The 13312-nt window shown below is 38.6% G+C and overlaps 1 protein-coding gene across 2 annotated transcripts in view; it reads left to right on the top strand.

Moving 5' to 3' along the window:
* The window catches only part of OSBPL10 (oxysterol binding protein like 10), a 114166-nt gene that overhangs the window by 53985 nt on the left and 46869 nt on the right, over positions 1-13312 (top strand). For both annotated transcript variants that reach the window (XM_085051174.1, XM_085051175.1), the window contains exon 5: positions 10879-11089. In XM_085051174.1, coding sequence (XP_084907300.1) covers positions 10879-11089 — 211 coding nt within the window. The remainder of the gene's footprint in view (positions 1-10878; positions 11090-13312) is intronic.

Here is a 13312-nt window from a genome sequence, read left to right as displayed (position 1 = left end):
TTTTATCAATTGTGTCCTATATTGCACTGTGCTGATAGAATTTTCCTGTGATTGCTGATGTTGACTCAGTGGCTAGCAGCAACATTTTAAGAGCTCTTTGGAATGCTTGAAATTCACAAATGAGCCTGAATTCCTGATAATCAAAATATGCTTTCCAGCTTGGGGCTATAGCTGTTAACTTCAGCAAAGTGATCCTTCTGAAGTGTATGAAAAACTGCTACTCGGAAGAGCCCACAGAATAACATCTGCTTATGAATAACGTTCCATGACTAAAAATAATGACTTTGCGAGGTAATTTTTATAGTAAAATTGCGTAAGAATAATTTCCCACAAAGTGCTTTTTATAAACTGCTCTCAGTGCTGCATTCTGTGGTTTAAAATAGAACAGTGTGCTTCCTGCTTGGCTAGATGGCAGCCAGTTGCCATCCAAGATTTACTTGAATTTGTGGACTCCTTCCTTTTGCTTCTCTAGTTTTCTGTTTCTGTATCACTGAAAGCAGCTTGAGATGGGGAAAAACAACCTTGGAAGCTGCTTTTTCTCTTCCCTTTGATTTTTCCTCAAGATGCCAACACTCTGCTCCCCTTGAGTTGTGTTTGGTAGTAAATGCTAAATCTCAGTAGGTGACTATTAGTAGGATATGGTTAATAGAAAATACTCAAGGAAAGGGACCATGATGAAGGAACCCAGCACTTGCTAGTTGTTTTTATACAAAATGTCATATATTACTTAGATACGTGGAGTATTCACAGGGATCACTAACACAACAGGCAAAAGAGAAAACCTGTCATGTCTCCTGCAGCAGACCCTGATTCCCAGAGACCTCCCTCTGGTGGCAATGACCAGTGCTAGGTTGATACTGATGATTTTGCAGAAAAATAGCCTTCCTAGATTTATGGGAAAATGCAGTGCTCATTGATACAATTTGTCTGAATCACACACTTTCACTTGTGTATTTATTATGACAACCAGCTCTTTCTAAAAAGATTTTGTTTCTCACCTGAAGACTTGTGGAGAAGCTCCATGAAACACTCTTAGACAGCTGACACTATCAGAGGAATTTTATTTTCCTCCATTGTTTTAATACTTTGGTTTGTTTGTAAATCTTCTTCTTCCACAGGGAAAAACCTTGTTTTTATGTTGTTCTGGGAGGGAGAAATGTTCTTCTGATCTAAGCAGCAAGAAGGTATTCTCAGAATAATTAAAAGATTTTGGGAGGATGACAGGAAAAGCTTCCATCCCCTCCTGGTTTCTCCCCTCACTTATATAATATAAAGCCATTTAAGAAAAGCTGAATATATATCAGAGTATTGATTTAAGACTAAAAGCATCCTTAGAAAATCCAAGATTGTCTGTCTGCCTAAATATTCTCTGGCAAGATTTGAACTTTTTGTCCTAGTCCGTCTGCATGGGCACAAGGTCTTTTCCTCACTCCTGCCTCCAGTTGCTTTTCTGTCATTCAGTACCTCATTTCTCAGGTGGGTAGGACAGATTGGATGCAGAAAGCATGCATTTAACCTTATGTCTGAAGCTGTTGTCATAAGGAAGTGTGGTAAGGAGGTAGCAAAGGGGAGCATCTGATTTGTTTTGGCCAGAAGTAGGTGGGCTGTTTTGCTGAGTATTCTCGAGGCATTCTCAGGGATCCTGCTGGACCCTCTTGAGTAACCACGTGTGTTGCAAGGGCTGTGAAGCTCTCTCTGGTGTCTCTTTGTTTCCCCGGTGTAAGAAGTGAACTTCTTTAGAAACTCAGAACACTTAGGTTGTCTTTGGGAGTGTTTTACGTCCAAATGAAGTTTCTTCATGAAGTCCCAGAGAACACTGACAATTATAGGTATTATATACTCTTTGGTATTTGGAGATAGATCTGTTAAATATATATCCTGTCTTTCATTCTTCTGAGCAGAGAGGTGCTTTTGTAAAACAGGTAGTTAAGTTAGGTCGGCTCCTTTTCTTGCTGAGCTTCTGCCTATTTTAAAGGAAGGAAGAGAGGAGCTTCCTCTCATATACGTAAGCTGCAGCCAACTGAGAATTTATTGGGAAGGTAGATTAATTTTCTTCCTCTGCTACTGGAAGCAATGTTTAAGGCTTCCAGACCACTCAACAAAAAAGACCTGGGTCTCCTCTTTTCCCTCTCTCCCCCTAATTGGGCACCTGTAATGGACTAAAGCAATAGTATGCAGACCTACAAAATACAAAGTCTTACTATTGTAGCTGTGCAGCTAACAGCAAGGGAGCTTGCAGGTGTGATTAATAAGCTGCTGGATAGTAGGCCAATGAGAAGTCTGTAATTCATCAAATGATTAATGAATGTTGTCTTCACAAAATAGAATTATATTATGTTGTAAGGATATACAGCAAGTGTCCAAGTTAGAGAATTCGAAAATATAAAGTAGGAATCGAATGTGTAAAGAATGGAGCATAGTTTCATGTTTAGTATATGAAGAAATTAACTAGACAATTGAAAATGTTCATGACAGAAGTAGGTAAATAAGAGCTGCGCTCAGGAGGTGCTGATGGCTACCAGTGAAACAGCAGGAGATTGGTAAGGGCAGCTAAGAGCAGGAAACAATTGAGCCAGCCTGCCTCCTCCGCTCCCTGATTTTCTGGTTGTCTTAGGCTTGATTTTTAGACTCAGTCCTGATGACATTTAATCTTTGTTCTGTAAGGTTTTCCTCACAAGGAACCACCCTGTGGAGCACGTGGTGAGAAGGCTGAGCACGAAAAGCCAAAACAAAACCCTGAAGGAAATAATGTTTTGTTAGCTGAGACAATGATATGTAGCAAGTGACTTTTCAGTTTTTCCCATAACTGAGATTATGTGGATTTCTGGTTAAGGAAAGGACAACAAAATAATGGATGGGGGTGGAGGGAGCTTGTTTTCATTCTCCTTTAAAGGAAAAAATTGAATTTTGAAAGCAGAAGCAAGGACTGAAGAGAAATGTGCCCTGGTGATTAGCTTCCATCCTGATTGTCAGAGGTATAGTTCTGTTTGTTCTGTTCCTTTTTGTGTCTCTGTCTGCAAATTACATGCCAAATGGAAATTAACTTGCTCCTTTGAAGCTTCGTTGATAGGATATGTGTCTAAGCATGTGTCTAAGCCTTAATAACTATTACATAACAAGTCATTCCAATTTTAATGTTCATTGTTTGCTTCGTTAAAATAATTGAGGTCAAGCTGGCTGCTACCCTGAGGTGATGATAATGGAGAATTTCGTGCTCATTCCCGGTAATGGGAGGGAAGCAGTAATCAAGAAAGGATGTCATTATCTGCTTCCATCTTTCCAAGACACTTTCAGAGTATATCACTTGGTGTTCTAGGATCCTTTCTTAAAACATTTTTTTGTTCACAGAGGCTACTGTAGGTCTTAATCCAGATTCAAGCTTTGTGGGTAGAATTCTTTCCTGTTCACTGTTCAGTGAGGTTCTTTTTGGTCCAAAGCTCAGGTGTTATTGCAAGCAAAGTATACAGATACGTTACTGGTGGTCATCTGGTCTTGTACATGTTTCTACACTAGACCCTTTTAAAGCTGAAGTGCAAAATCATCTGGATGAGAGATTTGTGTTGAGGTATTGAAGTGCTTCCAGCAGCAACCTCTGTTCTTGGTTATTTCACCTTAGTAATATATTTAACTGTAATTTTGTCTTTCTAGCTTGCATGCTATATATGGAGTTCCATTAAAGATCTGTTATGTGACTTTACTGAAGAAAAGTGAGAAGTCTATAAATCCTTGTCAGAAAATGTCTTTTGTCAGGTAGAAAGATGGACACAGCAAGTGACCTAGAGTAGTCTGAGAATGCTTTTCAGTAATTCAGTCAAGGCAGAAGTTCACTTGCTCTGCAGTGGTTATGCTTAACTCAAAACAACAGTGCATTAAATTTGAAAAAATACTTTTACTGAATTTGTACAAATTACCTTCATTTGTCAGAATTCTCAGCTGGTGAGGTATACTTTCTGAGCTGATGATTAACAGTATTTACAGTGGTCTTTTTGCATGTGTGTTTATGCTCTTTCCCTTTCCAGAATACATAGTGGAAAGCAGGCAAGTTTAATGGAAATAGCGTGGGATTTGTGAATATCAGCTGAATTGGTAGCTAGTGTATCCAATTAGTTACTAGTGTGATTGTTTAGTGACATTGGAGTTCCAGGTATCAGTATCTTACGCTGATATATTCTTGATAGATGTGTGTGTATGTACATATACACATATATTCTACTTATACTGGCTGTCTGTTTTAGCTTTTGATTTTTACGGTATGACAGTTTGTGGTGTTGATGAAATACATGTCAAGATTGCAAGAGGAGTCCTTGCTCAAGGTCAGAATTGATGACTGTATTAGGTTCATGTGGCAACACAATATATCATGTGTACAGTGACTTAGAAGGTTTTTATTTTTTGTGTGTGGACTTTTCTGTCCTTCATCTGCTTTTGCATTTAAGAAAAACAGTGGCCTCTATGAAATAAAAGAGGAAAATCCTGTGAAATATGCATGTTTAATAATGGTTAAATGTCCTGACTCATATATAATTTGTGACTTATTCTAGGGTAGTTGGAAAAGCTGGTCTCACCTCCTGTCCTCTCCCAATGCTTTCTGAAAAGTATTTTTTCTGGTACTATTTTCTAAAAAGCAAAAAAATAGTATTTCCAGGAAGTGTCTGTGTGAATGTCAGAGAGAAAGAGAGAGACTGTGTTTTCATATTACACTTTATTAAAAAACCCATCCCCAAATGAAGCACCAACCAACCAAATCCTGCCAAAAAAGCATGAAGCAACAAACGGACTATTTCCCAGTCTTTAAAAGCAATAAACTTCTCACAAGGGCAGCTTGACTTAGAGTTTTAAGGAAGTCATGCATGTTGCATTTCTATTACTATTTATATGTCCAAAGATTTTTTCCACACAACTGTTTTTTACAGATGCTCTGTTTTTCATATAAGCATTTTTATTGTGTTGTTTATTTTCCCATGTTTTTAATAATTGTTTTCAACTTGCATGCAGTCAGTAATGGAAAGGATTTAAAAATAAAAATCACTGCATTAAATCTTTCAGACAAATTGCCTAGAGATAAGTCGGCAGACCATGCGCTGCTGGCGATGGTGTGCAGAGATTACTTCAGTAGAGAAAAAGAGTTATTAACTGATGGAGCAGAATGTCTCCTTCATGAATGATTTCTAGTATGTCACTGCAGAGTTTGATGATACGGAATTTCTATGGATTTTCAGCACTAAAAGAACATTTTCCTTTTCCTCTGTTGTTTTCTGGATTTTCCTGTATGCATGGGTAGGCATGTCTTAATACTGACTATAAAAAGCATTCAATACATGTGAACAATACTAAAATTTAAATTAAATTTAAACTAAAATTGAAATTGCTCATACATGTTCTGGATTATGTCTGGTGAAGTCTGAAGAATGTCTCTCATGTTTTATACTCTAAAAGAAGGATAGAATGATCTGAAGTTTTTAAATCATTGTATAGAAAGACAGGATTGGTGACACTGCTTATTTTCTCAGCCAGCTCCACATGGCCTGTGTGACAGAGTGTCTGCTTGCCCTCTGAGGTAATATGGCTGATATCATCCTTCCTTTGCCTTGAGGAACCTGAAGTCACTGTCTTGGGAGGTGCCCCTGTGGCTGCTGTGGATTGAGTTTTATAGATGGCATAAAGCTGGTGTTTGCTTTAGGTTGCTGCAATGCACTTTGTTAATTGGGTGAAATCCTGTAGGATCAATAATTCTAGAAAGAAAGATTTTCTGATTATCATAATACACATCTGGCCTGAACAAACAGATTTATGCCTGTTAGTCCTGGAGTCTGGATAACAAAAGCATTTAAAATAAAACAATGTCAAAAGCAATCATATGTTCTTACATTCAGGTGTGGCAATTCAGTTTTCTTCCATTGAAGTTTCTATTTATTTTTGTTGTTGGATGGGAGGAAAAATCTTGAATAGAGATTATTTATTATTATACTTAGTAATTTGGAATAGCTCCCTTTCTAGTTTCAGAAACAAATTGAAGTCTTAAATCAAAAATGACACTCAGGTTTGGTAAGATGGTTTCTCTGCATGGGAAAGATTAATGTATCATCTAGTAACAAAATACTGAATTCCTGTATTTTTTTTCTTTTAGCATGGAACATAGCACTTTAATTTTTTATTATTATTTCCTAAATTAATTTTTAATAGCTAGTTTTAGCTTATTTACCGCATGAAAGAATGTTCTTTCATCTTATTATGTCTGAAATAAATTTCTTTGCAAACCTAGGGTATCTCATGCCTTCTTTTGCTAACCTTCCACGTACTGCATACTGTGGAGATAACCCTGAGAATTAGCCATTTCTACCATTTCTACCAACTTACCATTTGTTTGGATTCTTGTCACGTAAGTGTTTGGTCTCTTACATGGTGGTTGGCTATGTGTTCACAACAGGAAGATCCAGGAGGTGCGGTTTTAGCTGTGAAGGAGTAGTTAGCAGTTGCTGTGGCTGGGGTAAGAAGGGAAAGCAGTCACACAGGATGTTAAGATCAGCCCTGAAGACGAGGAAGCAGGCAGCAACAGAAGCTGTGGATTGTCTGTTTTGGAGCAAGTGGTAGGGAGGGGATGACTACAGAGGAACACATTACAGATGTTTCCTGTTGTGTTCCTGTTGTGATTTGTGAGAGGGTCATTGGATGGCAGGTTTCTTTGAGCATAGTGTTATTCAGGAGAATTGTACTGGTTTTGCATGGCAAAGTTTTGGCAGGAGAAGGGCCACAGAGGTGGATTCTGTGAGAAGCTGCCAGAAGCTTCCCTATGTCTGACAGAGCCAAGGCCAGCTGGCTCCAAGATGGACCTGCAGCTGGTCAAGCCCAAGCCCATGGCCATGGTGGTAGAGCCTCTAGGATAACAGATTTAAGAAGGGGGAAAAATTGCAGCTCAACAGCAGCCAGAGAAGAGAGGACTGAAAATATGAGAGAGAAGCAACTGCAGACACCAAGGTCAGTAATGAAGGAGGGGAAGGTGGTGCTCCAGGTGCTGGAGGAGGGATTTCTCTGCAGGCTGTGGTGCAGCCCATGGTGAAACAGGATGTCCCTCTGCAGCCAGTGGAGCAGAGATCCACCTGCAGCCTGTGGAGGACCCGCTGCCAGAGCAGATGGATGCCCAAAGGAGGCTGTGACCCTGTGGGAAGCTCAGGCTAATGCAGATTTGCTGACAGGACTTGTGACCCTGCAGGGGACCTGTACTGGAGCAGTTTGTGCAGGCCTGTTTCCCATGGGAGGGTCCCATGCTGGATCAGATGAAGAGATCAAGGAGGATGGAGTGGCAGAGACAAGGAGTCATGAATGGGTTGCAACTCCCACTAACTGTCCCCTTCTGCTGCTCTGGGAAGAGAGGTAGTGAAATTGGGAATGAAGTTAAGCTGGGGAAGAAGGGAGGGCTGGGGGCAACATAAGATTTGGGTTTTTTTTCTCATTACCTTACTCTAATTAGTAATAATGAAACTAATTTCCCTGAGTCGAGTCTGTTTTACCTCTGATAGTAGCTGGGTGACCTCCCTGTTCTTATCTTGACGCACAAACCTTTTGTTGTTCAGCCAAGGAGGGGAAGTGGTGGGCACTGGGTGACCAGCCAAAGTCAACCCACCACAAAAACTCAGAAATACCTGACAGGCTAAAAGGTCTGAATCTTCTTCAAGCTTCAGGAGTAGCTGTTAATAGGGCATGTATGTCAGCTGTTTGTTCTTCTGCACCAAGCAGAAGATGGAGAAAGGAGCGAACTGTGCATTTGAGCTCATGTCTTCCTAGGATGAGGCTTCCTCTTAACATTCTTTCCTCTGAACATTTTGCAATTAAGTAAATGCAGGCCTACTAATGCTAGGTATTTGCACACATGTACTTCCTTTTAATACATGTAGTCCTGGTGGTTCTTTCAGTTTTTCTATTGTACATCTATCATAAAGTTCTGTTTCTGAAGTTTTCATGCATTTCTGGGAATGTGCAGTTTCTTTGCGGTTTTGTGAGAAGAATATATAGGTGAAGAGGTGTCAAATCCAAAACAAGAGTAGAAAGAGAAGTGGGTTGAGATTTGGTGAGGAGACAGGGGCAAATAGCCTTTATTCTTAAAGCTAGAGAACTATTACTTCAAGCTGTCTGTATTTGCAAATAGGAAGGATGGAGAATTTTAAGGGCTAAAATAACCCAGTGTAAGAGCAGAATCATTCAAAATTAAGCAAGTGATTTCACTTTGGAAAAGGAAAAGTTGCCATTTGTCTTTCTCAAAATGAAAACTTTTCATTCTAGTTTTGAAACTAGCTTAGAGTGCTAGTAAGTCAAGCATTTTGCCTCTCCTCTTCTGGGAGAAAACAAAAAGCAGACCCACCAGTACAGAGGACAGAGGATGATGCTATAACTGCACGAGTTAGTGGCTGTCCTGCTAAGGGTTAATGTGTTTAATGAGTTTCATCTTGTATGGTTTGGTGTTTTTGTGTTAGCTCCTCTTTGATTTACTCTTTATAACAGCTTCACTTCAGCTCTTTTGAAGTCGATTGTCATGGTCTTTAAAAAAAATTTTCAAGCATCATGTGACAAAAGTCCAGCTATTTCAATAATGTCATTTCCTTACCCTTTTTGCCATAGAGTTGATCTGTCACTTGAGAATACAAGAGGTTCTTCATCTTTGTTCTTGTCATCCAGCACGTTAAACAATGTGGTTTTGATCAATGCTTGAGCAGTAAATACTCAGCAAGTTCTCATACTTTGAATCCTACAGTGAAGTTGCAGTTCCAGATGTCTTCTGTTCTGTCAGGTCTGTAGAACAGCTGCTGGTATCATAACTACAACATAAACTAGGTAGCAAGGAAAAGATGAATCAAAAGGCTGCTTTAAAACTATATTAGGTGAGCTAGGAAACAGTGAGACAGTGCAACATCTTGTTTTGGATAAAGGTAGACTAAATAATTGATTTTACTAAAATTTCTCCTAATCTAGGAAGAATACAGCTGACAAAAGCCTGTAATGTTTTGGGCTGGGTGATAGCTGCAAACATTAAGTTAATTTTTCAAATGTTTTCTAAGCCCCCTCATCAGTTTATCTTATGCTCCTGTCTTAGCTGCAAAAGAATATAGTTGTCCTTTATTAAGGGGGACGGGAAAATTGAAATGTTTGGAGTTTTCAAAGTTTTTTTATTTTATTTTATTTTTTATGGAAGCAAATCTTGGAATTGTAAGCTCTTTCTCACAAAAAAAAGTAGGAAAACTGTTCACTTGGAAATGAAAATAGAAATTTCTGTCACCGTGAAGTATGAGAAAGTCAGGTTTTCAATTTCACACTCTTATGCAAGATGGGAAAAGGAGAGAAGCAGTTTTCTGTACAATTATATTGTTTAGTCTTCCAGGGAGATGGTCCTCTTTTTTCTCTTAGCTGTTTCTTCAGTTTGCTTCCCTGTGCTCTTTTCCTGAAGGAGAGATACTTGCATTAGTGTGTGTCTGTGGTATTTTTGTTTTTGTTTTATCTTTGAAGCAGCCCCTTTGTCCGTGCTGTGGAGCTCAGGTTCACAATGTGTGACTTCTGAAAGCAGAGCATTGCCTGGGAGTCTACTGTTCCTTAAAGCTGTGTGTTGGAGGGGTCTCTGTCACCTTCTGACAGGTCTTGTTTTCTGTCAAAGAGAAATAAAATAGTCTGTGGCTTTTACTGAAGTTTTGGCCTCTGTTTTAAATGTTGATTATTAAAATGTCACGTTAAACTTCAGGAAGGCATTTGACTAAATTTATGAAGTGCAACAACAGCTTTTTGTGTAATTCTACTCCTTTTTTTTTTTTTTACAGAAATGGTTATTTGTATCTCTTGAGTTCAGTTTCCTTTCTAGCTTTTTAGTGCACTCAACATACATTTTATTGATTAGTCAATCTACAGTAGTGTAGAAAGGCCACAGGAAACTCACTGTACTTGAAAATATAATAATGATAATAAAAAAGTCATGAAGTTCACAATACACTTTACAGTACAGTAGTGTGGACAAATGGAGCTTGAATCTTTGTTTGTTATGATGTCCAGATATGTTTTTCTGAAAGCTTTGGACACGTCAAGTGTAAACCTGTAAGTTTTTGCAATAAATTTTTTGCAAGGTAAGTGTAAGAGGCTTGTCATGTGCATATATAATTTCCTACAGGCTGTAAAAATGGAGAGAAAGTTTGAACATCTCCTTTTTCCTTTGGCTTTAGGATTTTGAAAGCTTGCCAGTTTGCTTAAAGGGCAGCTTGCTCAAATACTGTTTTTACCTGCTATACAAGCACCCCTTTAATCTTCATCTGGACGGTCCAAATCTAGAAACAGGTTAACTTCCTGCCTGACAGCTGGTATTCATATTGGATATGAAATAAGTACTCTTAAGTTGCTTCCTATGCTAGTGTCTGCAAACTTAAAAATTACTACATTTTGTAAAAAAAGTTCCTTAGAGACGCTTGAGAAATGGATAATGCCTGTTCTTAAACTGTGATTAAATACTTTGTGTAGGAAAGGAGGAGGGACAGTGTAACTTCCTTGGGTGTCTCAGATCACATACAAAGGCAAGGAAATCTAAGCCTAAATTAATAATGGAGAAGGAAATAGAATTTTCATACTTTTCCTTACAAAGACTTTCAGAAAGTATGAGTCACTATTAAGCCTACTGTGAACCTGCTATTTTAAGAGACTATTTTCTCTAACATAGTCTTGACATTTTTACAGGCCTTTGGTAGTCTCAAGCCCTTCGTTTTTGTAGGTGAGTATATGGTATGTTTGGATCAGAACATTAACATCCATTTGTGGTAGTTCTTCACATTTAGTCACTATTTCAATCCATAAGAATTTAACAGCTACATAGTGATATTTCCTATGACAGCAGATGTTTTTGGACCCTTACAGATCATGAGCCAAGCTGAAGGACAACAGAAGAATCTTGTACAAGCCATTGAAGCTCTCCCAAATTCTGGACCCCTTACTGCTTTGGATCAGGACTTGCTACTTTTAAAAGCTACCTCTGCTGCCACCCTGAGCTGCCTTGGAGAATGCCTGAGTCTATTACAGCAAAGCATGCACCAAGTGGGCCCTCAGCACAATAGGACACTGTCATCAGGTGAGTACAAGCTCCCTTGAATGTTATTTTGTGTGCCTCGGGGTGTTTCAATATGATATGAAGCAGGCAAAATTAAATCAACCATTCTCAGAGAGGCAAGTTGGGATGAGCAGCTTGTGAGCTTCTGCAACCTCAAGCACTATAACTCTGCCTAAAAAACAGATGCAAAATGTGTTGCAATCAGAAGATCAGAGGCAAAGAGGTGGTCCTAAGTCTTCTCAGAGAAATCAGGTCCTGAAGGCAGCAACACATAAAGGGGGCATGGAGAAGAGTTATATAAACCTACATTCTTAATGTTAATAACAATATGGAACCAGCTTGGTGGTTTTAGTTTGCTCCCCCTCCTTTATTTTTTTTAATAGATTTCAATCTCTACAGATTTGTTTGATAAAAATAATACTCTGCAGTGCTACAGTGAAAGTGATTTTTCTAGTTTTCTGCATGGAAGGATGCCGCTGAGGTGGATTTATTTCAGCCTGTGGTTTTCTTTGAGTCTGGAAAAAGTTCTCCATGCTTTATTAAAAAAATAAAATCTGTGGCAAGTTTTTATGAGCTTAAAATGTCAGTGTGATACTCCACTGAGCTCTGCAGGCATGAGCCTCTCAGTTCCCACATACCTCAGTTTTTCCAGTTCACCCAGTTCTACATCTGTCCATAATACTGGAATTTGGACCTTTAGCTTTTCTGAGAGGGTAGTTAGTGTTTTCCCATGCATAAACTACACTTCCAAGTCTTAAGAATAAGAGCAGGAGTTGATGTAAGAAAATTAGCAGCAGCAGAACTCCGGATATGGAGTGGCTTTTTGTGTTTTCTTCAGATGCTTCCACAATAACCCCTCCAACCTTACTTGCAGTAGGTTCACTACAGGGAAGGATATGCCCTCAAGGCTGCTGACATGGTGTGGTGGGACAGCCTCTGAAGCATTCCCATTGTGAGGAGAATAGAAATGTGAGAGGGTTACCTGAGAAGTAGGAAAACTATGTGAAAGTGGTTCTTGGGAAAAACAAGCCTTTTGACACCTATGCTGTGGTACATGCTAACTTTCTCACATCCAGATTCTCATATTTCATAAAGGAACATTATTTTTAAAAAATCCTGTTTTCTTGTAGAAGATGCAAAACCCTCTTGAACTTATCTAAGTAGTAAAGATAAAGTGTGTTGAATTAAATTATTTGATATATATATATAACTTAATTTCAGAAAAGAATGGTTTGAAACAGAGATTAAAAGCTTCCTTCGAAGAAAAGTAACTTTCTAGTTTCAAAGTCCCTGAAGGTTGTTTTTCGTCTTGATCTAAGTGAACTGTCAAGAGATAGATAACTTGAGTTGTACATGTCCTTGACTCTATGTCCACGTAATCTTGTGTTAAATCAGTGTCTTTGTTTTGACTTGATAATGGTTTTTGAGGATCCATGGAGAAGAAGAGAGAAAAGCAAAACATTAGTAATTGCTTAAATGGAATCTGTAATTTAAAAAAAAAGAAGGAAAGTCATTACTGAAATAATGAATAATAAAATTTAATAACTGTTTTTGTTTGTTCTTCCTAAGACTGTAAACTTGCATGAGAATCCTTCCAGGAATCAAAATTCTGTAGCACTGGTTCACAGCAATATCTTTGGTGTAACTGTGAGAACTTGAATGCAAGCAGTTAATTCTTCAGTGTGTGCGTGGGCTTATTCCTTGATATGGAAGTAAAAAAAAAAGGGAACTAAAAGCTGCTGAAATATTTAGTCTCTTCTGCCTGACTGAAGTCTGTGAAATGATTTTTTTTTTTTCCTAGGCCTTATTATGCAACACAGTTGCCTGAAAGAACCTGGCCTACAAATCTTGATTACTGATTTTCCTACACACTTAATCTTTTCCAGGCTTAACGTTAGACTTAACGTTTCTGCTGAGTCGGTAGAGTTTCAAAGTCATCAAAGCTGCATAAGCTCATACCTATTCAGACCAAAGCCTTTAAGTAATCTCCTAGCAAACTCTAATTCTGAGAGATGATCTATTTCATTTTGGTTGTGTCTTCCAGGTGAATTCTTTTAATTTTATACCCAGCAAGTACAACAGAGGATGACCTTTACTGTCACTGTCAGGTGAAAGTGACTCTTGTTAGTTTAAAAGCCATGTGCTCCTGTGATAGGAATTCTCAAACACCTTTCTTGTGAGATGTCATGGCCCTGTGCAGTTTATTGCCAAAGGCTTCCATCCTAGTGCTGTCTCATTACCTGC

The sequence above is a fragment of the Lichenostomus cassidix genome, chromosome 2, assembly GCF_008360975.1.
Source record: "Lichenostomus cassidix isolate B80296 chromosome 2, HeHo_3.0, whole genome shotgun sequence".
In the NCBI taxonomy this organism is placed as follows: domain Eukaryota; kingdom Metazoa; phylum Chordata; class Aves; order Passeriformes; family Meliphagidae; genus Lichenostomus; species Lichenostomus cassidix.
This window is presented reverse-complemented; position numbering and strand designations above follow the sequence as displayed.